Source organism: Ambystoma mexicanum, chromosome 9 (assembly GCF_040938575.1).
Source record: "Ambystoma mexicanum isolate Mex_15411 chromosome 9, UKY_AmexF1_1, whole genome shotgun sequence".
Lineage (NCBI taxonomy): Eukaryota > Metazoa > Chordata > Amphibia > Caudata > Ambystomatidae > Ambystoma > Ambystoma mexicanum.
The window spans coordinates 1,377,789,968-1,377,816,430 of NC_090931.1; the positions used below are offsets into that span (position 1 = coordinate 1,377,789,968).

A 26,463-nucleotide genomic window follows, 5' to 3' on the forward strand; every position below is an offset into this window, starting at 1 on the left:
GAGGGCCAAGGCCAAGCCTGTTTCTTGGCGGGCAACTTCCCAGGGCGCAATAGCCCTGGGGGACGCAATTGCACCGGTCCCCGGAGCCTCTGGAGGGGATGGAATTCCCTAGTTTGTGGAGCGGCACATTGACGTGGGGAAAGTTCTGCAGGTCAGGTGCTGGCGCTGCCCCTTCCGACTGTAATCTCACGTAGTACAAAAGTACTACGTGACATTACAGAAGTCAGAGGCTCCCTCTGACCACTTTTGTGCCACTTGGGATGGGGGCATAAGCACACCAATAAAATCACTTTAGGTCCCCCTGCAGCTAAAACCAGCCCCTTCAATCACAATGCCGGCAGGAAACTGCTAATGGTGGCCCATTAGTCACTAAATGGTTTTGTGCTGGCATTGGGATGGGAGGGGAGGTGCAGTGGGCTGTGGGGAGTGTGCATGCCTTGCAGGGACGCACCGTGGGCCCCGACACGGTACAAATGGAGATTCATTTGGGCACATGGCGGTCCCTGCAAGCCCAAAAAATGGGCAAAATAATGATTTAAAGCCACGCCGCTTCTTTTCCAAACTAGATATCAATTACACTTTAAACCAATCCCATGGCACTGGTGATGAGTTACTTCACTATGCGGACAATAGTTTTGACCAGTGTTGCTGAGTAAATATTCTTTAAGCTACGAACTGGTTTATTTATTTATGTATGCAAATAGTTTGTCGTGTACATGGAGACAGAAAATGTATGTATTTATGCAATGTGTGTCGGATACCTGTATCCGACACACATTGCATAAATAAATAAATGTGCAGGTACCCGACAAACATTGCATGAATAAATAAATAATCCTGGTCCATGTATCCTTAAAACAGTCAAGACTTTACTGTATCAAAGCATAACCCTTGATTCCCATTCAAAGATTGTTTATTGGGTTCAGGTGTCTCCTTGCCATTGCCATTTTGGCTTAGGTTGCCTCCAAACCCCCTTCAGCATCTTGTGTTCTTTGTTGGGTGTATATACTGCATCCTGTGCCATATTCATGGTCTCTTGGTTGGTGTGCCCAGTCCTCATTATCTGCAGCCTAAGTGGGACTGGGGCATAAAATTGCCTTGGGCACCAGTGAAAAAGTGGCCCACCGTTGCAAATGGCAATTCATTCCTTGTGTGATGGACTGTTTGACTTGGGTAGGAGTTCCTTAATGGTGTAGTTTGGGAATGACGTGCAGGGTGCAGTGGGAGTGGTGCGCGAGACTGCTGGGCTTGACTTGACGCACGTACGTCAATTGCAACATCTTCCCACAAACTGTTTGTGCAATAGGTAAGTAGCCTGTTGAACCTGGTCGGATGGGTAGGAGGGAGATGTTGCATGTTGATGGGCTTAACTGTCCCGCCAGGTAATAGATTTTCAATCTTTCTTTCATAATGTTTCCATCTGTGAAAATGTGTAAATATCCTAGGGACCAAATGCTAGTGTTAATTCATGATACATTTTTGTTCCACCTCACACAAAACAAAACACACTCGATAACATGAATATCATCTGGGATGCTGTTCCCTCAAGTAGAGCAAAAATAACTTCTTCAGAAGTGGAGCAACAATACCTTCTGCATAAAGTCAGATCAGGAAATGCAATTCCTTAGTGAAGGGTGCTCTAATGAATGCTCGATCAGCCATTTTTGTTTTTATCTTCAATACATCTTTTGATTCAATCTTTATTACTGAGACTTGGTTTAGATATGATTGTGAGGCTTCATTTCATTCAATTGTACCTCCAAATGTTTATATTAAATGGATCAATAAAGATAAACAATGTGGAAGCGGTATTGCCCTGATCTACAAAACAACTTTCTACTTCTCAGTCCTTCCCATCATTGATATGATATGATATGGCATTTATAACGTGCCTATACACAAGTGTTTCAAGGCGTGGGGAACAGAGGGAGGACGGACAACGATCTTACTAGGCCAGGTGTCAGTCAGATCGCGCAAGTGCGTGGGAAGGGGGCAGGGACAGTGCAATACATGGCAGAAGATGAAAACAATAAGTAACAGCTAGCATGTGGCAAGTGCATGGGGAAGTGCAGATATCAGGTGTCGAGGGATGGTAAGGGGACTGTAGGGAAACAGAACAGTCCCGAAGTGCGGGGGTTGCCGGGTGGGCAGTGCAGGTGTGTGATGCTGGAGGGGGAGGGAACTGGGCTCGAGATAAGAGGGTGTCCAGGTAGCCAGTGCAGTTCCAGTTACAGCCAGGAGGTCAGCAGAGGAGAGGAGGTGAAAAAGCAGAAGCAAAGAGAAAGGTTTTGAGGTGCTTCTGGAACCAGAAATGGTTCTCCTCAAGTTTAAGGGGGGCAGGGAGACTGTTCCAGAGGGAGGCACCAGCGAGGAAAGAGATCTACCAACAACTTGTTGCTTGGAGAAGCAACTAACCCTGAGGTAGTTGGAGGCAGATGAGCAAAGAGCTCGAGAAGGAAGATATTTAGGAAGAGATAGTTGAAGGTATTGTGGCCCCCAGCCCAGAATGCCTTGTGGACGACTCAGAGGGTTTTGAACTTAATCCTCGTAGCCACTGGAGCCAGTGCAGAGATTTCAGTTCAAGAGAGATATGATCCCTGGGCTTGAGGCCAAGGACAACAAGTCTTGCAGTCCTTTTCTGGATAAGTTGCAGAGGGCGGAGAGTAAAAGAAGGCAGAATTAGAAAGAGGTTGTTGCAATAGGCCAGACTAGAGAGAATCAGAGCTCTGGAGACAGTGAGCTTCTGGGGGAAGGAGAGGAAAGGGAGAATACCTCTGAGGAGGTGCAGCTGGTAGTGTGACTTCTTAGAGACATTGGAGATGTGAAGAGAGAAGGAGAGTGTGGCGTCTAAGATGACCCTGAGGTTTTTAGCCTTGCAGGTGGGAGCAGGAAGAGGGCCCAGAGAGGCTGGCCAGAGAGCTACAGGGAAGGAGGGAGCGGGTGTGCCGATGAGGAGAATCTCAGTCTTACTGGCATTAAGGCAGAGGTCATTAGCGGCACACCACTCCTGGATAGCAGACAGTCAGAGATGAGGGAAGGAGAGTAGGAGGCCGAGGGTAGCCTGAAAATTAGCTGGGTGTCATCCATATAGCACTGAAATGTGGGGCAGAGAGCTGCGATGCAGTGGTCAAGGAGTGCCTGGTATTGGTTGAACAAACAGGGAGAGAGGTTAGACCCCTGGGGGACACCACAGGTAGAGAAAAAGATAGCGGAGAGGAAGGACCCAAGGTGGACCTGGGAGGGTCGGTCAGAGAGGAAAGAAGTCAGCCACGCCAGAGCCTGACCAGTGATACCCAGGTTATCACGGACATGGTTGAGCAGGATGGCATGGTTGACAGTGTCAAACGCAGAAGAGAGATCAAGTAAGATGAGGACGCAAGGGGTGTTAGAGTCAAGGTTGGAGAGCAGGTCTTCACAGATGTTCAGGAGAGTAGTTTCTGTGCTTTTGGCAGCTCTGAAGCCAGACTGATGGTCATGAAGACAACCAACATATTCATTGTGGAGATTAAGCTGGGAGATGACAAGTTTCTCCAGGAGCTTGCCCAGGAAGGGAGTGATGGAGATTGCGCGATAGTTAGCCGGGCAGGAGGGGTCAGCAGAGTGTTTCTTAAGAAGAGGGTGCACAAGGGAGTGCTTCAGAGGGAATTGGAAGACTCCAGTGGGGAAGGAGTGATTGCAGAAATCAGCCAGAGCAGGAGCCAGGGAGTCGATGTGGTCCTTGATAGTTTTGGAGGAACAGGGGTGAACTTGTCTAGAAAACTTGTCTGCTGAGAACAGGGTAAAGGCAGAGAAGGAGGGAGGGGAGGTGGCTGCAGAAGGGCCAGAGGAAGAGCAGGGAGTAGTGGGAGGGAGAGGATAGAAGGAGATTGATAACAGGATGTCCTGAGTTTTACAGATGAAGTTGGAAGCCAGTGCCATTCTGGGAAGGGACAGGAGAGGTAGAGACTGTGGCAGGATTGGCCAGTTCCTTGCAGATTTTAAAGTGTTCAGCTGAATTGTTAGATGCTGCAGAGATGTGGGCTTGGATATGAGCTCTCTTCTTGGTTAGAATAGAGAGCCAGTATTGCCTTTGAATCAGGCCAGTTTGTCAGAGGATGTACATGAAGCACACCATTTCCTCTCGGCCACCCTGCACTTGCGTTTTAGGGTGACGAGGTCTGAGTCGTATCAGGAATTAGACTTGGTTTTGGTCTTTAGGCCGATTCTCATGACAGTGGCAAGAATATCAAGAGTATCAGATATAGCAAAGTGGATCAGGGAGAGAGCTGTGTCAGGGTGAGAGTCAGCCAAGGGGGCGGGGGTGAGAAGGTGGTGGCAACGCCCTCAGCTGACACGTGCTTCATGGGTCGGATGACCGAGAAGGTGGGTGGCAATGATGGAGGTGGCTTGGTCTGAGGGGTAGGGAGGGTGAGGTGGGAGGATAGGAAAAAGTGATCACTCCAGGAGAGAGGAGTGGAGAGAGGGACAGAGAGGGGCAGATCTGAGGAGATCAGAGCATCCAGAGTATGCCCTGCAGAGTGGGCCGGGCCAGAGGGGAGAATAGTGAGTGAAAGAGAGTTGCAGAGATCGCGAAAGAGTCCAGAGGGAGGAAAGGAGGCATCCAGGTGGATGTTGAAGTCTCCAAGAAAGAGGAGTTGAGAGGTTGAGGCCAGGAGTTAGGAGGAGAGGTACACCCACTCTGAGAGGAAGGAGGAGATCTGACCAGGTGGCTGATAGATAGTAGCCACAGTAAGGGAATGACTAGGGGAGAGAGAGAGCCTGCAGACGAGGCATTCAAAAGAGGAGCAGGCCTGCGTAGGAATGACAGAGGCAAGAATCCACTCTGGGAAGATCAGGGCTACACCCCCACCAGAGCGGTTTAACCTGTTTGTGGAGAGGATCTTGTAGCCATCAGGTAGGAGCGTGTCAAAGCTAGTGACAGAGCTGGCCGTGAACCATGTCTCGGTGAGACCAAGGACATCGGGGTCCAATTCTCCCAGAAGGCGGCAGATATCAGAGATGTGTTTGACTACGGCGGTGTAGAAGGAGCCCAGGAGGGGGCACAGAGGGCAGGAGGAGGCAAGGTAGCCAAGGAGGAGGCAGAATGGGGAGGCGAGGTAGTCAAGGAAAGGGGAGAGGGGACAGCAGGAGAAGAAAGGAAGTTGATGAGGCACGGTAAGCGTCTATCAAAGAGTTGAAGGTTGGCCTGAGAGCCTTGGACCAAGAAAGTCCCATTACAGTAAACATTAATGATGACCTTAGAGAAATAGAACAAGACCAGGAGGGCGTCTCAATGGGTGCCACCATTAATGGGAGAAGAGGAGAAAGGAGAGAGCACAGAGACCATATGAAGGGTACATAGGTCTGGTGAAGGAACGATAAAGAGGATGTCGGTGAGAGTTTCCTTGAAGGAGGCACTGGTGTAGGTGTCAGTGATAGCGAGGCCTGAATTGGAGACCAGGATGTCCTTTTTAAACTTCTTCCTACCAGATTTAGTAAGGAGAGCAGGATAGTCAATAGAGAAGCAGTTAGAAAAGATAGGCAAGACAGAGAGCACCATAGAGTAGGTGGGAGAGGAGGGGGGTGGAAGGAGAGGGGGAAACACTAGCGAAGGACACTAGAGTAGGCAGACAAGAAAGCTAGAGGCAAGCAAGTTGAGCAATAGGGCAAAACGATGACACTCAGGATTAAAGAGCTCACAAAATCACATTTTAGACATGTGAGAAGACACACCTAAGTTTGAGAATCCTGAATGGGGGGAGAAAAGGCCTAGTTTTCACAATGCAATTTTTTTTAAAATGTTTAATGCTGATACAGTGCATATTATAACAACACGGGGAGAGGCACACCTAAGTTTGATAATCCTGAATGGGGGAGGCCTAGTTTTCACAATGCAATTTTTTTTAAAATACTGATACAGTGCATATTATAACAACACGGGGAGAAACACACCTACGTATGAGAATCCTGAATGGGGGAGAAAAGGCCTAGTTTACACAATGCAATTTTTAAATACTGATACAGTGCATATTATAAAAACACTGGGAGAAATACACCTACATTTGAGAATCCTGAATGGGGGAGAGAAGGCCTAGTTTTCACAAGGCAATTTTTTAAGAAAATACTGATGCAATGCATATTATAACACGGGGAAAAGCACAGCTGAATTTCAGAGTCTGAAGGTAGATGCGGGGTAAGCAGGGAAGCCTGTGGGACTAGACTGGATGGCTGACTGGTGTCCCCTGTGGACACCTGTAGACACAACAGGAACTGCAACAGTGGGAGCCGCCCTTTGGCTTAGGGGCCCTTAGCCATGGAGCTGCCGGCAGGGGCTGCCCTGGTAGCGCCTGTAATGAGGAGGGGGAGGACGTGTCAATCAGAATGGGGTAGGAGGCCTGGGAGGCGGGAGCGAGGGAATCAGCAACGAAGACCACGCAAGGAGAGAGGGTGCAGGGGGAGCACACACAGAGGGGAAAAATAAAGCAACCAACAAATTTGAAAAACAGGCCCACCGAGGATCTGCAGCCTGCAGTCAACTGCTCAGCCCAGCATGGAAGTGGCGAGCGCGGTGAACTGCTAGGCTACCTCGCTTGACCCAGGAAATACAGGAGCCAATCAGGATCGGGTGGGAGGATTTGGAGGCGGGAGGGAGGGAGTGAGAGAAACAGCGATGAAGACCACGGAAGGGGACGGGGGAAGGGGAAGCACACACACAGGGGAAGAATAAAGCAACAAACACATTTGAAAAACAGGCCCACCGAGGATCTGCAGCCTGCAGTCACCTGCTCAGCCCAGCATGGAAGTGGCGAGGGCAGTGAACTGCTAGGCTACCTAGCTTGGCCCAGGAAATACAGCAGCCAATCAGGAGGGGATGGGAGGGCTGGGAGGCGTGAGTAAGGGAGGGAAGCAGCGACACAGACCACGGAAGGGGTGAGGGGGCAGAGGGAGCACACACAGAGGGTAAAATGAAAGCAACCATCACATTTGAAAAACAGGCACACAGAGGGTCTGAATACCATTAGGAGCAGACTGCAGTCACACGCTATGCCCAGCATGGAAGTGGCGAGTGCGGTGAACTGCTAGGCTACCTCGCTTGACCCAGGAAATACAGAAGCCAATCAGGATCGGGTGGGAGGATTGGGAGGCGGGAGGGAGGGAGGGAAACAGCGACGAAGATCACGGAAGGGGAGAGGGGGAAGGGGAAGCACACACACAGGGGAAGAATAAAGCAACCAACACATTTGAAAAACAGGCCCACAGAGGGTCTGCAGCCTGCAGTCACCCGCTCAGCCCAGCATGGAAGTCACATTGCTTAGGATAGTTTGATTGGCCTAATATTGTTAATTGTTAGCTGGTCCCATACTGAGCAATGGAAGTAATTCACTGCTATCGACCTCCAGGTCTAGCTGACCATTTTTTGAATGGACTAGATTTATTTTTAAGCGAAGACGCTTTGCAATTCAAACACTTTTTATTATTAGGAGACTTCTTTGGATGAATTGTCATAATAATTGTTGGGCAAATTAGTTGAAAGACTAGATGATAATGCATGATTGAAATACCTGCCCCATTGTTTCCTGAAAAAGCCGTTTTTTTCACAGGGATACATAACTATTGGAGGAGAGCATTATTAAGTCACTTGGCCAGATAATTTCATAAGGTAATTTAATTTTGAAGTTTTCATATCTCTACATGTGTTCCATGCTAATTCAGTGACAACATTGTATTTGTGGTCATTTACTTCAAAGGGATTACTACAAAAATGTTCATCAAATAGTTTTTTATTTATTTTATTTGGGGAATCCTCCTCATGATCCCCTTCCCCTATACTACACCCCTATTCCAAACCCCTCCACACCCCCTTTTTACTCCTTAACCCACAATTACATATATATAATTCAAAATAATTCAAAGCAATCACTTCGAAGTAAATTACTTTTAAGTATTTGTTATCGTTGAAACAACGGGAGACCTCAACACTGTAACGTAGCCCCTGCATGTAAAGTTGTCTTAAGAAAGAAAAGTAGCCTGCTTTCTCATAACTTTCATACTAAATTAAAGAAAATAAATGTTGATCAGGCATAATTTTGCCAGACTATTTTGATCATCTGTGAAATGCTTTTCACAAACGTTGTGATACAGTTGCTGCTCTCCAAGAACAGAGATTAAAATAATGCCCAGGCCCGTAGTTCCTGCCTCATCTTACAAATCTTAAAAGCAAACATAAAGAGGAAAGACAGCAAAAAAGAGCAAACTAGGGGTCGTAAGGTAGCAGTGCGCTATTAAGTATCACTAATCGAAGCAATGTGATTCTGCTGCATTGGAAACCTTCCACTGGTGCCCCCTAAACAGCACCGGGACACATGGAACAGTAAACTATGGAGTGAAGGTAAACCCAATGCGCAGTTCCAAGAAAAATATGTTCAAGAAAGTCCAAACTGTAGAACAGGGTCATGTGCTTGTGTGCAGAATTTATTTGGTCATAAACAGCCGACACGTGTTTCGACCAATCCGGTCGTTATCAAGGCGTGTGTCCAAATGGTCAAATAACAAATTGTCAAGGTAAGTGGTGACTCAGCAAGAGTATCACCATAGATAAATCTTTGGTGAATCAATTGATGTTAATGTCTGGTTAGCATAGATGCTCTGGTGAGTACAGGGGTTCAATCCCCATAACCAAATTCGTGTATATGCCCAATCTGTAGGAAAGATGTTGGAAAAAAAGTAAAACTGACTATAATTGTTGATATTTAAGAAACTTCATCCGGCTTACTCGAAAGCAATGTATGGAAGAAGTGGCGTTTTTGTCCAGAGCAACATCAGTAATGCTGAAAAGGCCTCAGGAAATGCTTCAATCATTCAGGCTTTTTTTAAAGTGCATAATAGTTTAAAGAACACCAATGATGGTTTCTGAAGGCCATGCTTGAAATCAAAATGCATTTTGAGAACATAGGCATTACCACATGTCTTTATATTTGGAAAGTATAACTGTAATTTAAGGATTGCATGCTTGAAAACACTAAGGGGCTGATTCATGGATTTTTTTGCATGGTTGAAAGTGACTTTGCACTGCAGAAAGTGTCTTTGCACTGCCAACAACATCCCTGATTCATAGAACTGTGCAAAGTGTATGCTTACAGTGCAAAGTCCCTGTACAAATACACTTTGCACCATTCCATGAAGCAGGGTTTGTGTCGGCATGTTTAAAACAGTGTACCCTATATACTGAGTTGGACAGCCTCATGTTTTGAATGTGAGTATTTAATGGCTGTGACATCCATCCTTGCATTAAGGCAGGAAGGGTTTTCCAGATGGAATGTTTCCATGACACATGCCCATCCAGGATTTAAGCATGGTTTGTAACCAAGCCCAGCTTTTAAAACAAAGATATCCTAATAGATTGGCATTTAGAGAGAGAGGGAGAGAGGGACAACTGTAACATGACATTATAAATATGGGTAATTTGATAGAGTGTAGTGCTGGAGTAGATACTGCACCTTCAGTGAAGTGCGTGGGGTCGTCACACAGGAACGAATGAGAAATGTGAGTAGATTTTTAGATACAGCATTAATAATTGTAAATGCTGCACCATCTCCCATTCATATGCCTGTAACATGTTCTTCCCTTCTTAACCTAGGATCAGATGTTGCTGATTTCGATGGAAGAAGCTACCTTCTGTACAGATTCAACCAGAAGCAGATGAGCACTGTGCGGGACATCTTCTCACTCAAGTTCAGGAGCATGGAAAGCAATGGTGTGTTATTTTCTGGAGAAGGACAACGTGGAGACTATATACTGCTGCAGCTTCTGAAAGGAAGGTTGTCACTGGACATTAACCTAGGTATGGTGGCTCTAAAGGTTTAAACATATTGTGGTGACACATCAATGTTACAGTTGCAGACAACCATGCCTCGAGGTTCAGAATTCTGATGGTTTTTCAGGATATCATTAATATAATATTCATGAGAAAGAATTTACAAACGTTGAGACTCATTGCATGCACATTTATCTCATGAATATTTATGAGGGGTGTCCTGAAAACCCAACATGGATCCGGCCCTCGATGCCTGGAGTTGGACAAAGTAACATGGAAACATTGTACAGGTTTAGAAGACATATGAATATGCAACAAGCCTTTAAATCCTTCATACTTAGATGGTAATAAGTACCTACCACACCTAAAAACAAGCATATGATGAAGCACTGATTATATTTCTATTGACCTTTCAAACAATGTATTGCCAATTCACATCTATGCTGTATGTAAAAACTGATCCGGGATGTAACATTGTATTTTGTATATCTGAATTAGCTAGTTTAATTGATATACACCTAAAAATAAGCATCATTTTGTGGCTGATAAATTTTCCTGAGGCCACAAAAACTGGATGTTTGCACAATATAGTTTCCAAATACATTTCACCATTTCTGTTGTAATCATGAAACTAGCAAGATAAACTTTTCCCAGGACCATATTACGCAAAAGGTGGTAAAAGACTGCACAGTTGTAGTTGTGGTTACCATCAACAGGTCCATTCAAGCCCAACCAATAGCATTACGCATGCAGAGTTGACTGGCAGTCAGAGGGAGAGGCTTCTTTTTGTGTTCATGGTCACGTGGCTAGGACAAGGGGGAGTTAACTTATATTATTTAATTTTAAATTTGATGGCTAAATGGGATGATATATTGAACTTTGAGATGCGTGAAGGTCATACAATTTTAAAGGATGTATCTTCAAAATGTTCTTCTTGGATATTTTTAAAATGGCATTAGGCCAGGAGCAAAAAATGAGTACAAAAATCGCAAATGGTGATTTTAAGGGTGCATCAAAGGTAACTACATCTGTAAGCATAGATCATGGGATTTTTGGCACAGTACCCTTTCAGGATGTCTGTGAGTCAGCCCCTCTGCCAGAAGATGGGACCCAATGGACACAACATTGTGAAAGACGGACTGAGGGAGTGTAGTCATTATCAATGATGATGTAATAAATGAGCCATTTTTAACTGCACTGATGTTGGGAAATGAAAGTGAGGTGTTAATGCAACATTCTTTAAACAGCAATAATCAAAATAAGTGTACAGTGTTAAATGTGCACCCCAATGATACTAACAATAAGACGAAAAAGAATTGCAAATCTATACCTATAATTCTAACCAAAGGATCGCGTACATTTCTGAGAAAATTGAAATCAAAATTGTGTAAGGCTAAAGTGAAGCAATATGTTATTTCGGTGACTATGAAATTGTCTGATAAGATTGGTGGAATGAGTGGAAATGAGGGTGCAATCTTAGGTGTAAATGTCGGTTGGTTGGATAAGGATTAATCTCAAGTAAAACCTTTAAATCCATAACTTAAGAAAACAAATATCTCCCTGGTTCAGGGAAAGAGTAATATTACCCATTTGCTAAACCCTTGTCACCAGGCTGAATCTATAGCAATCTCTAAATATATATGAAAAGGAAATGTGTGGATATGCATGTGTGTCTGTTGAAAATGTTCAGCATACTTCCCAACATGCTACACACCTGGAAATTGGCATGTGGCTAGGTTCAATAGTGTAGACAATGTAACAATTATGAAGTATGTCTTTTTCAGATTTATTTATATTTTAGGCAGTCTGCAATGCTTTCCCCTTCCAATTGGCTCTTTGCGCCGTAGTTCTGCCATAGTTCTACGTTCATTGTTCCGAAAGCTTCAGCAGTTCTGTTAAGGATTTCAATCAGGCGATACACTCTACTCTCGGCCTAGTGTACAGCGCAATGGAAAAACCTATTTGATATATAGATTAAATTATTTGAAAGATGTACCACTCGTGTCACACCCCTTACTTAAAAATACCCCGGGTCACGCTGTCCCAGGAATCAGGCTGGTTTGTAAAAGGTATTTATTTATTTATTTAAGATCAAAATCACAATATAGATATTAATAGATAAACAACAATCACCAATGGGCTGACAGAACACAGAATAATATCTTTAATACACTAGAAATAAGTAATGAGCAAAACAAATGCAGCACAGAAATAATACTTTTGTGTTGGTTCAGATCAGATAGCACTATGGTTAGGGGTTCCCCATGCAACACCCCTCAACCCCCAATAGGCAATGCAAAGAGATGGAAGGAGAGAGCAGGTATTCAGGAAAAATACAGATCAAACAGTGTCCCACGTCCCCCTTCCCCCGTTACACAGAAAGAGAACAACGAAGTGGGCTTTTCAACTGTCAGATTGACTTTTAAAGTGGCTGAGCAAGAACTCTAAATGTGAGGAAAAGTGCTTAAATTATTATAAATTCCTATGGGGGCCACTTTGAACAGTTGCACACAATCACCAGCAATGATTTAGTCCAAAGAAAACAATTGAAATATTAAAGTCCAGGTTGGAAACAAATGGAAGCAATTTCACATGTGTAAACATTTCTCAAAATGGGAATTTGCGGCAAACTTTTCCGTGTGCAACATTTGCGATAATGAGAGAATCACACTGTTTTCAATGTTTTGGATATGGATGTTAGGTACAAGTAGGAGTTGAAATTTTGTTTCTATCACAAAAACTGAGGGAGTTATAGAGGTTTTAGTAGAGGATGTTTTTGCGAGATATTGGCGTGGATTTGGACAGAGGCTTTAATTTAAAATCAGAAAAATATTGACTATGGACTAGAGCATCCAAGCTAAGCCACCAGGACGGCACAGGTAACAGTCAGGAGTGATGCGTGACTCAGTCCTGGTTCCTCGCTGTCAACCTTGTATCGCTAGGCTGGTCACTCGAATGAAATTAATAGATCAAAGTTGACAAAGATGACTAGGAAAAAGGATGCTTTTACAGATAGACAGAATAACATTTCACTACGGATTCAGACAATGTTACTGATTATGGATAGTAAGGATAGTTCAGAGGTTAGGAGAGGACAAGATAATGTACGGGAATCAACAGTTTCTAGCTTTCTGTTAACACTCACAAAACAATGGATTTACGATTTTGGACCGTCAGGATTCTGGACCGTCAGGATTCTGGATGACTGAATTGGATCTATCAGGGACTGACAGCTGGGCACATTGGACTGGACAGGGTCAGCAAGGTGCTCTGGTCACAGCACAGCATAGGACTGGATGGGATATGCCCTTCTTGGTTCTGAGTATATTTCAATTCAGCAGGCAAGCATTAACAGCACGCCCGGCTGTATTATGATGCTTCCCCTCGGCTTTTGGGGTTCTGTTCTAGAATTTGAGGCCTAGCTGAGAATGGTTCAGCTATGCAATAGGCCTTTGCTTTGCCAAGTTTCTGGAGTCTGGAACAAGGAAAATGTAGATTTCAGCAGAGGGCGCTCCGCTAGCAACAGGAAAGTGAGTGGATCTATCTGTCTTTATGTGCTATCAGCTGTCTGTATGTATGCTCTAAAATGACATCATAAAGGGGGTGTGTGGGCCGGCTTAGCTAAGATTGCCCCTTTGAGCTGGGGTAGGGTCAACACTTCATCTCCTCCTTGCATTTGGGGTGATTGGATCAAGGCCGGCAGATGTCACATTTTATGATTTGCTTTACAGTCCTCAGAGACCTCCCTTTAGCCACTGGTCTCAAAATCGGATTTTACACTAAGCACACATTTCTACATTAGTCACCTTTATATAAATCATACACAAAGATGCCATATTTTGTGTAGCACCTTTTCATCAAATTCTCGCAGCTGTAGGATCTTGTTTTAACTTTTTACAGAATGTTGTCCTTTTCACTATGCACACAGTTTCCAAGTTTTATGCAACTTTCCACAAATGTGCATGTTTAACATAGGGATAGGCGTGCACATTTTCACAATTCTAACAGTAATACATTTTGCATAAAATCACATATCTTGCCATTCCTGTCCAGAACATGTCACAGAACATGTCACACAATTTATATTTATTTTATTATATTTTTCACCATTTTGAATAGCAAGTTATAAGTCTTTTAAAAAGTGTTCTTTGTTCATGTTTAGCAACAGATGGTTGCTTGGCTCTGTCTCTTTTTGTTTCCCTGCAGTCCAAGGCATCCCCCTCATGGCTTGTTCCTTCCAAGAGAGTTTACGACTGCCTTCACACCTCCAGTTTCCTGTGCTGCAACTTTGTCATTGTTCCTTTGCCTTCTGTAGACAAGATTCTGTTCTAACCTGCAATTAACACCTCCTCGTGAGTTTCTGCTGAGAGGAAGGCCCCCCTTCTGGGAGACAAACCTGCTTTTCCAGTTTTTTGCAGCTTCAGCCAAGCTGATTTTCTTTTAAACATAGCAAAAGCCACTGCATCACATACAAATACATTTCTTTCGTGGCCTTAAAATCTGTGGAATCAAAAACACAACTAAAATCTGTATTCCTTTTTGGCAACAATCCTTTTTCTGTTTGCAAATCCAGCAGGCTTTTGAATTCTAGCTCACTTTTAAAGTTTCATCAGTCTCCTTTGACTACTGCACCCAGATTTTGGCATAGAGGCTGTCAGTTTTCAGACTTTGTATGTTTCACAATGTTTCAATTGACACATACATTTTAGCACCAGACAAGATTGTGAATGTTGAAAGTGTTGTGTTATAGGCATTTTGGAGTTTTTGGCAACAAAGCAAATGTCATTTGTAGGCACATGTTTGGGTTTCATTTGCAAAGTGCTGCCTCTCTCTCTCTGCACTCTGTTTGCTGGTTATGGAACCCACTGGCACATTTCCGCCGGGTGTGCTCCTTTCCACTGCACATGCACCATGGGTGGGAGGTTGAGCATCCCTCTTTTTGTGTGCTGAAGCACACGGTTTTGGTAGGTTTTTGTAGGTTTTGGCGCGCACAAGGGTTTTGCCGCCATTGCTGCTTTTTCTTTCCCCATAACTGCCATGGTGATGCCACGTAGCACAGCAGAGTAGGTCAATACATCCCACAGTTCATTGTTCCTAAACTTTCCACACTATTAGCATTCTAGCTGACATTAGCAGCACTCACTTTTGAAGTCATGTGGGTGACACAAAACGGTGATTTTGTAGTAATGCGGGTGATAGGAAATGGTGCATGTCTCTTCAATAGTGTCCACAATGATGTTATCCATCACATCATGGCAGTTCGTTCATGATACAGAAACTTCATTTCCCATGGAAGTTGCTGAATGTATGTCATCTCAACAGTACAATCTTACATGCTTCAGCCATACACGTACTGGTATTGCACTTTAAGCTTATACACTTTAGCCCTACTCGTACAGAAATTAAGTTGAGGTCACTGCTGCCTTGGCTGTAGATTAGGACACCAATAATGTAGCTGCACAACCTCGATGCTCCAACTCAAAGTAGCTGTAACCAATTTACGGGATTCAAGCTTTTCTCATCGTCAGCTTTATGTGGCTTGCTCCAGAGTTGGAAACAAACACAATTTTTCACAATAGCTCCTACAGGAAAGACTAGCAATATTGTCTACACAGAAGCATTGGTTTAGTTCATTAAATACACTTCAAACTATGACTTAAGTAGGAATTACTGTGTGAAGCACGGGTACACCTGATAGTTGAATAAAAGGGATCTATCAACATATTATGTGTCGTACACATTTCAATCTGATGCAAATACGTTTGTGAAAGTGCAGGAGGAAAAATCAGGTTTAGATTTATACCCACAGATGCTCAAGGTGTCTGGTTTAAAAAGGGATGATTTGGGTGGCTCCTCTCTACATCCATTGGCACTTCCTGTCTGCCCTGAGAAGCTTAAGGCAAATAAGCCCCCCACAAGTTTCCCTATCCTATCTTACATACTTTGAAAGAAAAGAGGAAAAGGAAATTGATGCATTTTAATAAAGATATGGGGAAATCATTAAAACCTATCATAAAGGCAATAGAGCTAGGCCAAGTGTACTCTATACAATCAAAGTGGGTAGATCAACATGTTGCTGTTAAGGCTACAAAGGATTGCTGTTCCTCTTCTGAGCCACATACTTTGTTTTTGGGTCAGCTATTTTGAGAGAAAGAGGGTAGACCCCTGAATCAGTGTTACCTGGGGCCTCATTACAAGGCTGGTGGTAGCCGTGCCTGTAAAACAGGCACGGCTGCCGCCGGACCCATGATTTTACCGGCCCCCGTGAATGGGTAATTACCGGGTCATGCTGAGTTTGGCGGAGTTTGGCGGACCCAGTAATTGCCCATTCGTGGGTGCCGGTAATAAGGGACTCCCCATCCCCATTTGGCCCCAAAGGGCTGAATGGGAATGGGTAAGGTGGTAGCACCAGTACCGTTAATAACGGTGCCAGTGCTATAGTCCTGTTCTGCTTACAGGTACCGGTACGGCCACCAGGTCAGAAGCACTCGGGAGCAGAACTTGTAGTATGGTGGTACAGTAGCAACGGTGCCGGTAGCGATGCCGGCGCCGTTGTTGCCTTACCGCCATACTTGTAATGAGTCACATTGTGTCTCTACTCTTTGAATTACCAAGCATTTGTTTAATTGCTTTACAAGATGTGTATTTAGTGGAATGTATTGTGGATACTTGTGCAGACCTTGTTAGGATATATTTGTACTGCACGATGGTTAGAAATGCTATTGTAGCAGTGCGCCCAACATTTCTATCATTGGGAGATGAATATTTGAATCTATGGGGCAAGATGGTTCTACGGTTCAAGATCCCCAATCAGGAGTATTTTGTTTTCAGAAGAAAGGTCAAAGCTCCTCAATACCTTTGGTTATTATCATCAAGGCAGGGATGGTTAGTAATCATGTTATTCGCCACTCTAGCTCCAGAAATTGTAAAAGGACTGTTAGTTATGTTTGGGCTTCAAACATGAATACTTTCCATAGGGACAGACTGGAGGAAGGGCAATTGGATTGAGTAATCTATTTTTCTTTGACTTCATGGAATACCTGAGGCTTTACCCATTTAATTCATCATCAGGAGTAGTTTTATAAACATACTGTATTATGTTTTCAGGAAACGTATATTACGGATAGCCCAATTATTGAGGGTTTTGAAGTTTGTTATGTTAAAAACTTCATAGGGGGGGCCTTTGGAGGTCACATCTGTGCAGGAAAAGTGAGTTTGGGTATTACTAAGCATAACATTGATTCAGATAGACTGGATATTTGATTGGTAATGCAGGGATAAGTTAACTAGCAGGATGCAGACATGCTTATTGTTTAATGTATATTTTATTCAAAGAAACGTAGACTTAGATCTTTTTTTAGCTAACAATTCCGATATTAATGGCAGAAACCCGGAGGAGGGAGCAAGTATAATGATTGGAGATGATTTTAACAGTGAATTTTTAGACTCCACATTGTATTCCAAGGGGAAGCAGACTTATGACTCTGCGATTACAATGGAACATGGTCATCAAATTAGGCAAGATTTAGAGGCTTGGGACCTGTTTTTGCTAAATGGGAATGTGGTTGGTGGCGTACCTCTGAGGTATAGCTAGCAGAATGTGGCTACAAGGTCAACATTTGACTATACTAGACTTGGTGGAGCAAGGTGGTGATAATGAGGTTTTGGATTTAGCAGAACGTGACCAAGGTTGTTTTTTTAGAATCACTCTCTTCTTTTACTATTTAAACACAGTATTAAGGTACCTGTCTGTGGAAATCAGAGCAAGAGATTTTGCAATTTTATAGCATCAAAAAATGGCCAAGCCATTTAATGCCTCTGTTCAGGCCACCCTCGCGGGAAATGGTGTGGTATTGACTAATTCAAAAACCTTTGTTCCTATGCTACAAAGGATATTGAGTGGTTTAACAACAGATAAGCATCTTAAGAAGGTGATAGGATCTGTAATGATACACATTTAAAAAATTGAGATACACAGGGACAATAGACAATTGCATAAGGAGGGTTCAAATTCTTTAAGACACATTTCTCAAATAAAATAGAATTAATCAAAATGGTTAAAATCCTATAGATTTTTGCTTTCTTTGTATGATCCCAAGTAGATGCTTCAATGCATTATGTGCAAAGATTTCAGTACTTTTTGGAAACGTGTTAAATTTACTCACACTCAAGGTTCTCTCCAAGTCCAACCAATTGGTGAGGATTTATGGGTGGATCACTTTTCAACGCGATATGCTTGTTCGGTTGGGTTAGTTTCTGTATCTATCATGAGGGTGAATTGGGATAGTGCTATAGTGTTAGAGGTAGAGTTGATTTGTCAGATGTGATATTGAAATATGACCCACATTTCGGGGCCAATGTACTGTTGGTTTTATTTAACAACATTTTAAAGACTCAAGTTATCCCTTCCTCTTGGAAATGTGCAGTGGTGATTTTAATTTTTAAAAGTGGTGATAGATTTCAACCATTAACTTATCGCCCAATTTCGTTATTGGACTCATCAAAGACAATTTTTGCCAGCATAATTCTTAAATAATTACAGTGTTGTGCAAGTAAAACGGGTTGTGAGGATGTCTTTCAATCTAGTTTTAAGAAGGGGACTAGGACTTCATTAAATAGTTTATTTTACAGCTATCGGCTAATCAATCAAGAGCATGTAAGGGGCCTGTTTATATGGCGCTTCTTGATTTTAAAGGCTTCGGACTGTGTGATTTGCAATAGATTGGGAAAAATGTACTCCTTTGGGTGTCTACCATCTTTGGTAAACATCCTGGACACTCTTCATGAGGGGACTAAAGTAGACATTGCTGGGCCTTCTGGAAAACTTAATGGGTGGTCATCTCCCATAGTTACTTGCACAGAGTCCTACTGCACTAGGTGTTTACAATCACTCGAATACATTAACAATCTTATGAAGCAAACACTATTTATTATGCAATATTTTTCTCCCTGAAACTATGAAACAATGTTATTGTTTTCCGCTTCATTTAAACAATAGACCCTTTTTTCATTCAGAGTGTTTTATGCAATGCATGCACTATGCATAGCTTTAAGGGGCTAGATAGAAATATAATGCAGCTTATAGCTCAAGATAACAAATACATGATATATGTATAATGCAAATGAACTTTATCATACCCAAAAAGAAGAACATCTGTGGGGAACATAGTTTCCTTTGAACGTGTTATGTTTCTCATAGGTCTCCCTAACTGTATTGTCATCCTCCATTTAACAAGAGATCAATAAATGTCACTAAACATTTTTTGGGGACGGATGGCTTTACTATTAGAACAAAAGATTTCTCATTCATAAAACATGTGTGTTTGTTTTATAATGACATCGAACGAGCATGATTGTTTAACTATGATTTGGATTGAGCAAAGTGCTCTGATGAAGAGATATTGTGCGCGCATAATTCCTACTTATGGTCAATATGAATAAAAAATGGGAAATCTTTCAATACAAGCACAGTGCTTTCAAATGTCAACATCAGCTGTAAAAATGCCAAGGACAAGTATGCGTGTCCTTTGTGCATATACTTACATAATAGCCTGGCAGTTAAGGAGTTCAATGTGTGTGTAGAAGAGGCCACGCCTTTTGCTTAACCTCTGACAATGTCTTCTCTTCACTGATCCTTGGCAGGTGAGTCCAAGATGCACTTCAGTAGCAGCCACACTTCGGTGACACTGGGCAGCCTTCTGGACGACCAGCACTGGCACTCGGTGCTCATAGTGCGGTACAACAAGCAGGTGAACTTCACCGTGGACCGGCACACCCAGCAGTTCCGGACCAAAGGAGACGCAGATCATCTGGACATTGCTTATGAGGTGTGTCAAATTAAACTGGATGCCCTGACCAGTACAGTAGACATATGCTTCACCCATTTCCTCAGCTTGGTGCATATGGGCATGTTCCATGAAAACATGCAGACCTGGAACACAATGGTGGGAAATTGATAGGTGAGCATCCAGGTGAAAATCTCAAACCACCTGGATCTTGGGTGCTTCAAGTCCAATGTACTATCAGATCTTCCCCCAGGTGGAAATAACTTCCGTGGGGAGGTGGGGGGGAGGGGGGGTCGAGTTCCCATGGGTCACAAATCAAGCCCCTGAAAGGGAGGTCAGGATACTGCCATCCCCCACATAGTGCTATTCAATGCCCCACTACACTACTGGAGCCTGGCACACTCCAAAATGACATTCCACTATGTTAAACAACCTTTTTCCATGTCTAGGATTTTTGAGCCGTAAATAGGAACATAGAGTGCCTGTGCTTGCTGGAGGTTGTGGTGGGAGGAATTGGGGGAAGTAAGAGGCCCAAGAGCTAGACTGCACATCCAAAAATGACCTGAAGTATTTTGAGGGTCACCCAATTTTTGGATGAAGGATCAAATTAATTTGAGAGGTCACTTTTGGAGGTGCTTGAACACCACCAGCGGGGTCTCATGACCAGCATGAGGCTGCTTCCTCTGTGAACAAAGTTATTAAGCCAGTACAAACCACACAATAGGGATTTCATGTAGTGCCTTCCCATAGAAAATGTTGAAGGTAGCAGGTTAAAATGGTGCAGTGTCAAAGGAAATTGTGTGAAAAGTACAGGTTTTTACAGGTAGTTCTGCAAAGGAATTCTAACATCTTCCAAAACACCTCATTCTTTCTCAGGCATACCCAGTCACAAAAAATAGCCGTGTTGTAATGCTTTCACATGTGCAAATATGTTACTTGCAACTAGATATGATGAAAATTAAAATGGTGGGAGGTTCTGCTGGGTTCAGTTAATCCTGAACCGGATGCCACAAATATCAGAAACACTCAAGGCGAAAAGTGTTTTTTCCCCACACTCTGAGAGCCTGTGTGGGCAGGGAAGCATGCACATTTTAAAGGAAAAGGCAACAAACATGGTCATGAACTGTTCAAACCTAGCTGAGTCAAGCCTGTTAATGATCTATCAGCATCGCGGAAGGCAATAACTCACCATGTACGAAGAGCAAATTGTGGGCTGATAGTCTTGACTTCTTGAGGTGCCCCAGAAGCATGGTTTTGGTTAAATATAGAATAAAAGTGGGAGAGGAGGGACCTCACAGAACAGATCTGGGTTTAGCAGGAAAAAGCCTGTTTGCTGTTTTCTTTCTTCTTAGAGTTCTTTGTTTCCAGTCTGGTGACAATGTTGCTTAAGAAGTTGTATTGACCTTGGAAGATGGTGAGTTTCTTGGACAGACGGTATGGTGTTTTTGTTATGACTGCTTCAGGCAGTCTCGAACATGATGGGTGATTAAAGGGTTAGCCTGTGCAGTTCCTTCAGGATAGGGTGATGTGATTACATTATTTAATCCTGTGATGAGATTTGCTGCAGCATGCTGGCCATTTTTGAAAGGGGCCCTTCTGTGAGTAGGGTGTTGCCATGTCCGATGGGAGATGATCAGTGCTTGGACAACTCTTCTGAAGCTAGGAAAATGGAGGAACAGCCTGACTCTGTAGAGGGACGCAATCTATTACCATTTTGCTTGAGTCTTCTTGGCAATGTGGGTTTTGAATGAGAGATCATAGCCAATAGTAAACCTGAGATATTTTGAGCTGGGTGAGAACTGAGGTATGTATACTTTGAGCTTCATATCAGCCATCCATCTCTGGACTTGGGCATAACTAGGGTTTCCTAGGAGTATGTGTTTGGTCTTTGTAGAGTGGAGCTTCAGGTAGGTGCTTCACATCCAAACTTAGTTGAGGGTCAAGCAGTGCTTGAGTAAATGGATGTTGTTGATGAAATTGATCGTTAAGTAAATATGTGTGTCTCTGAATTTTATTGTGTCTTAATGTTGGTGCTGGCATGGATTTCCCCCTAGAAGTGTCATGTGGAGGTTCGAAGATGACCAGGAATAGGATGGAGCTTTGAATGGTTGTACAAATTATTGGTTGTTTCTGGGATCTGTTGGGGCCCATCTGGATGAGTTGGAATCTGTTGAGGTGTGCCACTAAATGGCTTTTCCATTGCAGCCTATGTACATGGCAAGGATTTGAGGTTGGCACCATGATCTCTTGTGTCCAAGTCACCATAGAGGTTGTGGAGGATATGTAAGCAATCCCATGTATAACTTAGATGATGGCGGTCTCTGTGCTCCATCATGGTGGTGGTAATCAGATTTGTAGCGCAACTCCCATCTGCCTTAGCCAGGCCAGCACAGGTAATGATGTGGGGCCATGGAAATAGTAGGCAGACACATCTGAAGCAACACATGTTGCCCTCCATGGCTTTAAGTAATCATGCATGGTAACAACAGTGCGTTTATTTTTTTCATGCGCAGATAAACATCTTTATTTGCAAGGGCAGCAAGGTTACTTTTAGAGTAGACATTTTCAGTTACAAATTGAGAAATTCCTTAGAAATACTTCATTTAAAGGGCTGTTAATTATGCTAGCTAAGGTATCTAAGCAACGTTAATAACAGGTCATCCTTTGTGCGGCTCCTCAGATAATTAATAATATCACAAATGCTATTACGAATGACAAGATTGAAGGCATTCGTCATGCCATCATTAATAACAGTAAAGTATTTCAGAATATTGGACAATGCCAGCCACAGTGGGATGTGCTTTGGAGAGTACCAAATGGGGGGCATATACCTGAGGAATTGCCATGTCTGCTGAGCCCTATGAACCTTTGCAGACAGGGAAGAACTTCGAGCCTAGAACGAAAAACCTGATAAACGCCTGATGAATGAGTTGATAACCTTCACACAGGCGAGAGCATGTGCCCTTTTATTGGCTAAAGCAAGCAAAACCCCTTCACTTCCGTCTTTGCGTGGCCTCTTATCTCACCTGCACTCCTTTTCTTATGTATTGTTCAATGGTCACTGTATATTCTTTATTGTGCTCTAAAACACAATGTTCTTGCTTGCGTTCCAATAATGCAAAACTATATACAGAAGGAAACGACAACATAAAACACAAACTACTTCAGATTTCCTCAAACACTTAAGAGCTGGGAGCAATTGGCTTATTCAGTAAACAGCTGTGACCCAGTAACACGGGATGCAATATTACCATTGGAACCTCCTCTTCCTTTCTTAGGTGTTTAATGGGTCATCATGATGTTCACTCTAAACATAAAAAGAGCCATTCAAACCACAGGCCTTTTTTGTCTATGCACCCAGACTCTGGAACCTCCTCCCTGTCAACACGAGACTTGCGTCTTCTCATCTGCTTTTCAGTAGGGAGCTCAAGACATTCCTCTTCAAGGAATGGCTCCTCCCAAACACCTAAGTCCACAAACACTCCCTGCCTCATGCGAGACAGGCTGATCCCCCATTACCTCCCCTGGTTGTGTGTAGATCCCTTGGTGTCAAAGTGCCCACCCTTTCCCTCTCCCGTTGTTAACTGCCTTGTATATTGGCTTCCCTCAGTGTGTACTTCCCCCATAACTTGTAAAGGGCTCTGTTGCTCGTCGGATTTGATCAGTGGTCAATAAATACTCTAGCCATAATAATAATAATAATAATAATAATAATAATAATAATAATAATAACAAGTGATTGTTTCTCCGAATTTGGGATGTGTTCCATCCACGTTATCTGGAGGTTTCTGCATCTGGGTGTCACGACAGTATTCACTTGTTGCGATTGGTTTCATAAGTGCCCTACTATTGCAAACCCATTTTGAAGGAGGCTACGTGTGAGTGCTCTGTGCATGTGATGTGGAGCTGCTCAGTGAGTGCCACTCTGGCCCACAGTTGTCTAGTTCACATCACATCAAAGTGCCCTTCTCCCATGGACATGTTGGGAGTGGCAACGCTGCTGAGTTGAGGCTGGTGGGGTTAGGACCAGCCACCACTGCATGCCATTAGAGTCTATTTGACAGGAAAAACACACATGGCTTCTCCCATTAAATGCCTACCTCTTTGGAGATTCCAGTTGTGGAAGCAGAGCACGAACTTGGAACAGAGGAGCAGACATATGGTAAATGGCAATAGAGCTGCCAGAACTAAGCAACTGTTTGTTCACGGAGTCTGAACAAGATTTAATGCTGAATATATATACAAAAAACATGCTTTTCTGCATGGCCACGCAGCAGGCTGCCCCTTAAAAGCCTGCCAGCCTCACACAGCCTGGTAACCATACAAAAAGGAGCATATGACTCAAATTCAGAACCCTGCATGAATTTGAGTCCCGGGCATAGACTGTTCAGCACATGATTATTATTATTATTTTTTTTAACTGTTTGCTGCACCATAGACGTACACAGGGTGGGACTCGAACCCAGGTCACGTGGTTGTAAGATCTAACACAGGAAACATGTAAAGACACTGAAAACATGTCCTTTTTACCTGCATTTCTACTGACAATCAGCTAAACAGGACATGTTTGTGGGTGTTGTTATAACTTTCATAAGACAGGCATGTCTTTAGAATTCAGTTCTAAAGACACACCAGTCTTCTGAAATGTATGACACCACAATGTGTGTTCAGAATTCACTGTTCTGATGGAAGTAAACACACATGAGCTCCCTCTAGCTAATGATTTCCTGCAAGCTCACTGGATGGAGCTGGCGTTTGTTTATGGCCAGCAGAGCATCAGATGAAACAAACTGATAGGCATATTGGAAAATGGATGCCTGCAGGATTTAATCAAAAAGGGCTGTGGAGCCCCTACTTTTCAAAAGTGTTAGTAATGTGTTTTATTATGTTTTTTATGCGCACCCTCCTTTAATTTTGCAATTTTCTTACCACACATGCAGCTACATCAAGAAAAACATCAATTTCCTTTATTAAGAAAGATAGCCAAGGGAGGTTGGACATTGCCTTAATCCTAATAGCATTGCCATGGCCAGTAGCTAGGACCACACTGAGATGTGGCAAGCTGGCTCTTTCCAGTAATTGGAGTGAATCCAGTGATGAAAAGAGAACAACACCGCAAGTACCATAATGCCCTATTAAAACTTTAGGAAATTCGGAAGCAGAGTAAGGGTGTAGTCATTTCCAAAAGAGTGCACATCAACTAACAAACATGTGCTGGCAAAGTTACTGCCTTCAGGACAGACAATGGCATACTTCAGGACACAAGGTGGCTAATACTCCCCCATCCCTCTGGCAACAGGAACATACTGGCAGTCATGTCCATTGTGTCACAAATCCTTTAAAATTCTGCATGAGCATCTCTCACAGTCCTGTTGGGTTGCATTCTGGGACCTGTAGGCCAGCATTCATTATGTGGGCAAATCTGAAAATCACACATTGCAAAGGTTACATTCAGGATATGGCAAGAACACACGTTGCAGTGTTTCACTGTGGGCTCACCCAGTCCAAACTACTTTTATGGGTACAATAACTGATGTTCACAAAGTTTAACCAGATTCTTATAGGTCTGATACCATACATTGCGATTACCCAATTCATTGTTATTTCTGTTACATCAAGAATGAAGCACAGAGTCTGCCCTGCCAGCACTGAACCCTTCACCTGCCGGCTGTGTCAGCTCCTTGAAACAGATGCAATAACATGTGGAGCGTTCTCACCTGCTATATGAGTGGAATTATGACCTTGAGGTCATGTTTTTACTTTAATCTCATGCTGTCTGTTTCAGTTAAAAAAAAGGCGCTGTGATGCAAGCTGATTGTGCATGCTCAGGAAGATAGCTCAGGGGCAAGGTGCTTGCATTGAAATGGACCAACACAGGTTCGATCCCCGGGTCCGCGCTTAGAAACCTCTGGGTATTAAGTGCATTATAAATAACCAATCATCATTCTAAAAACACTTGATCAGTCACAGCGCTTGCTCTACTGAACCCCGATTGTAAAGTCCACACATACATGCAACCCTAACACAATGCTGGCATCGAATATATCATTATTTTCTTATATAGCATTTTGTAATCTTAGCAGACAACTAAGTATAGCCTCTTGCCTGATAAAACCAGAGGGGGTTCGCTTGATGCCAATGTGTTTTTTAGAATAGATCGCACACCGGGGCTATACAAATGACACATCCACAGCCATAACCGCACGAATGGCGCTTGCAATCACAGCACACTGAATGTTCTAAGATCAACCGGGTGTGCTCAATACTGGATCGGGTTTCTGAAGGGATTTGTCCAAGAATTATTAGTTTCAACTAATTACATCCAAATTGCATGAGCACATCTACCTAACCAGAGATGTCCTGCTTTAGTTATAAAACACCAAACCTGTATCTCGGCAGGGACACACTGCTTACTTTTATAACTGTTTTATAACACAGCACACTCCAGCCAGGGACTCCTACCCCTAACAATGAACGTGGTACACCATAAAAACGCTTTTAATCTTTAATCAACCACAGGTTCTTTTATTTGAGTAGGCCCTCAAACCCATCTCGCACCCACCTTCAGAAACACCCCGTGTCGTAGTGGACGAGGAACCAGGCCGGTGCGTATCAATATGATATTCATTAATGTTATGGTTCAATGAAAATAAACAATTGGACAGTAGCCACAAAGGTTGTGACAATACAAATGCAAAGATTCCCACAACACAATTAAAAATCCCCAAAATCCTCATGAATCTTTAATGGCAAACAGGAAAAAATATTTTGGAGCAATGGATAGCATTAAAGTTAAGCACTCCCCCTGCAACACTCATCCCAAAACATCTGCTAACTAAATTATTTTCAGAGTAAAGCAATGGCAAGGAATCAGGATGAAGAGGA

General features: G+C 43.2%; 1 protein-coding gene across 1 annotated transcript in view; it reads left to right on the top strand.

The window, feature by feature from the left end:
* Positions 1-26,463, top strand: part of LOC138489132 (contactin-associated protein-like 5) — a 1,196,734-nt gene that overhangs the window by 512,354 nt on the left and 657,917 nt on the right. Inside the window, exons 5-6 of the mRNA XM_069616767.1 lie at positions 9,617-9,820; positions 19,436-19,620. Coding sequence (XP_069472868.1) covers positions 9,617-9,820; positions 19,436-19,620 — 389 coding nt within the window. The remainder of the gene's footprint in view (positions 1-9,616; positions 9,821-19,435; positions 19,621-26,463) is intronic.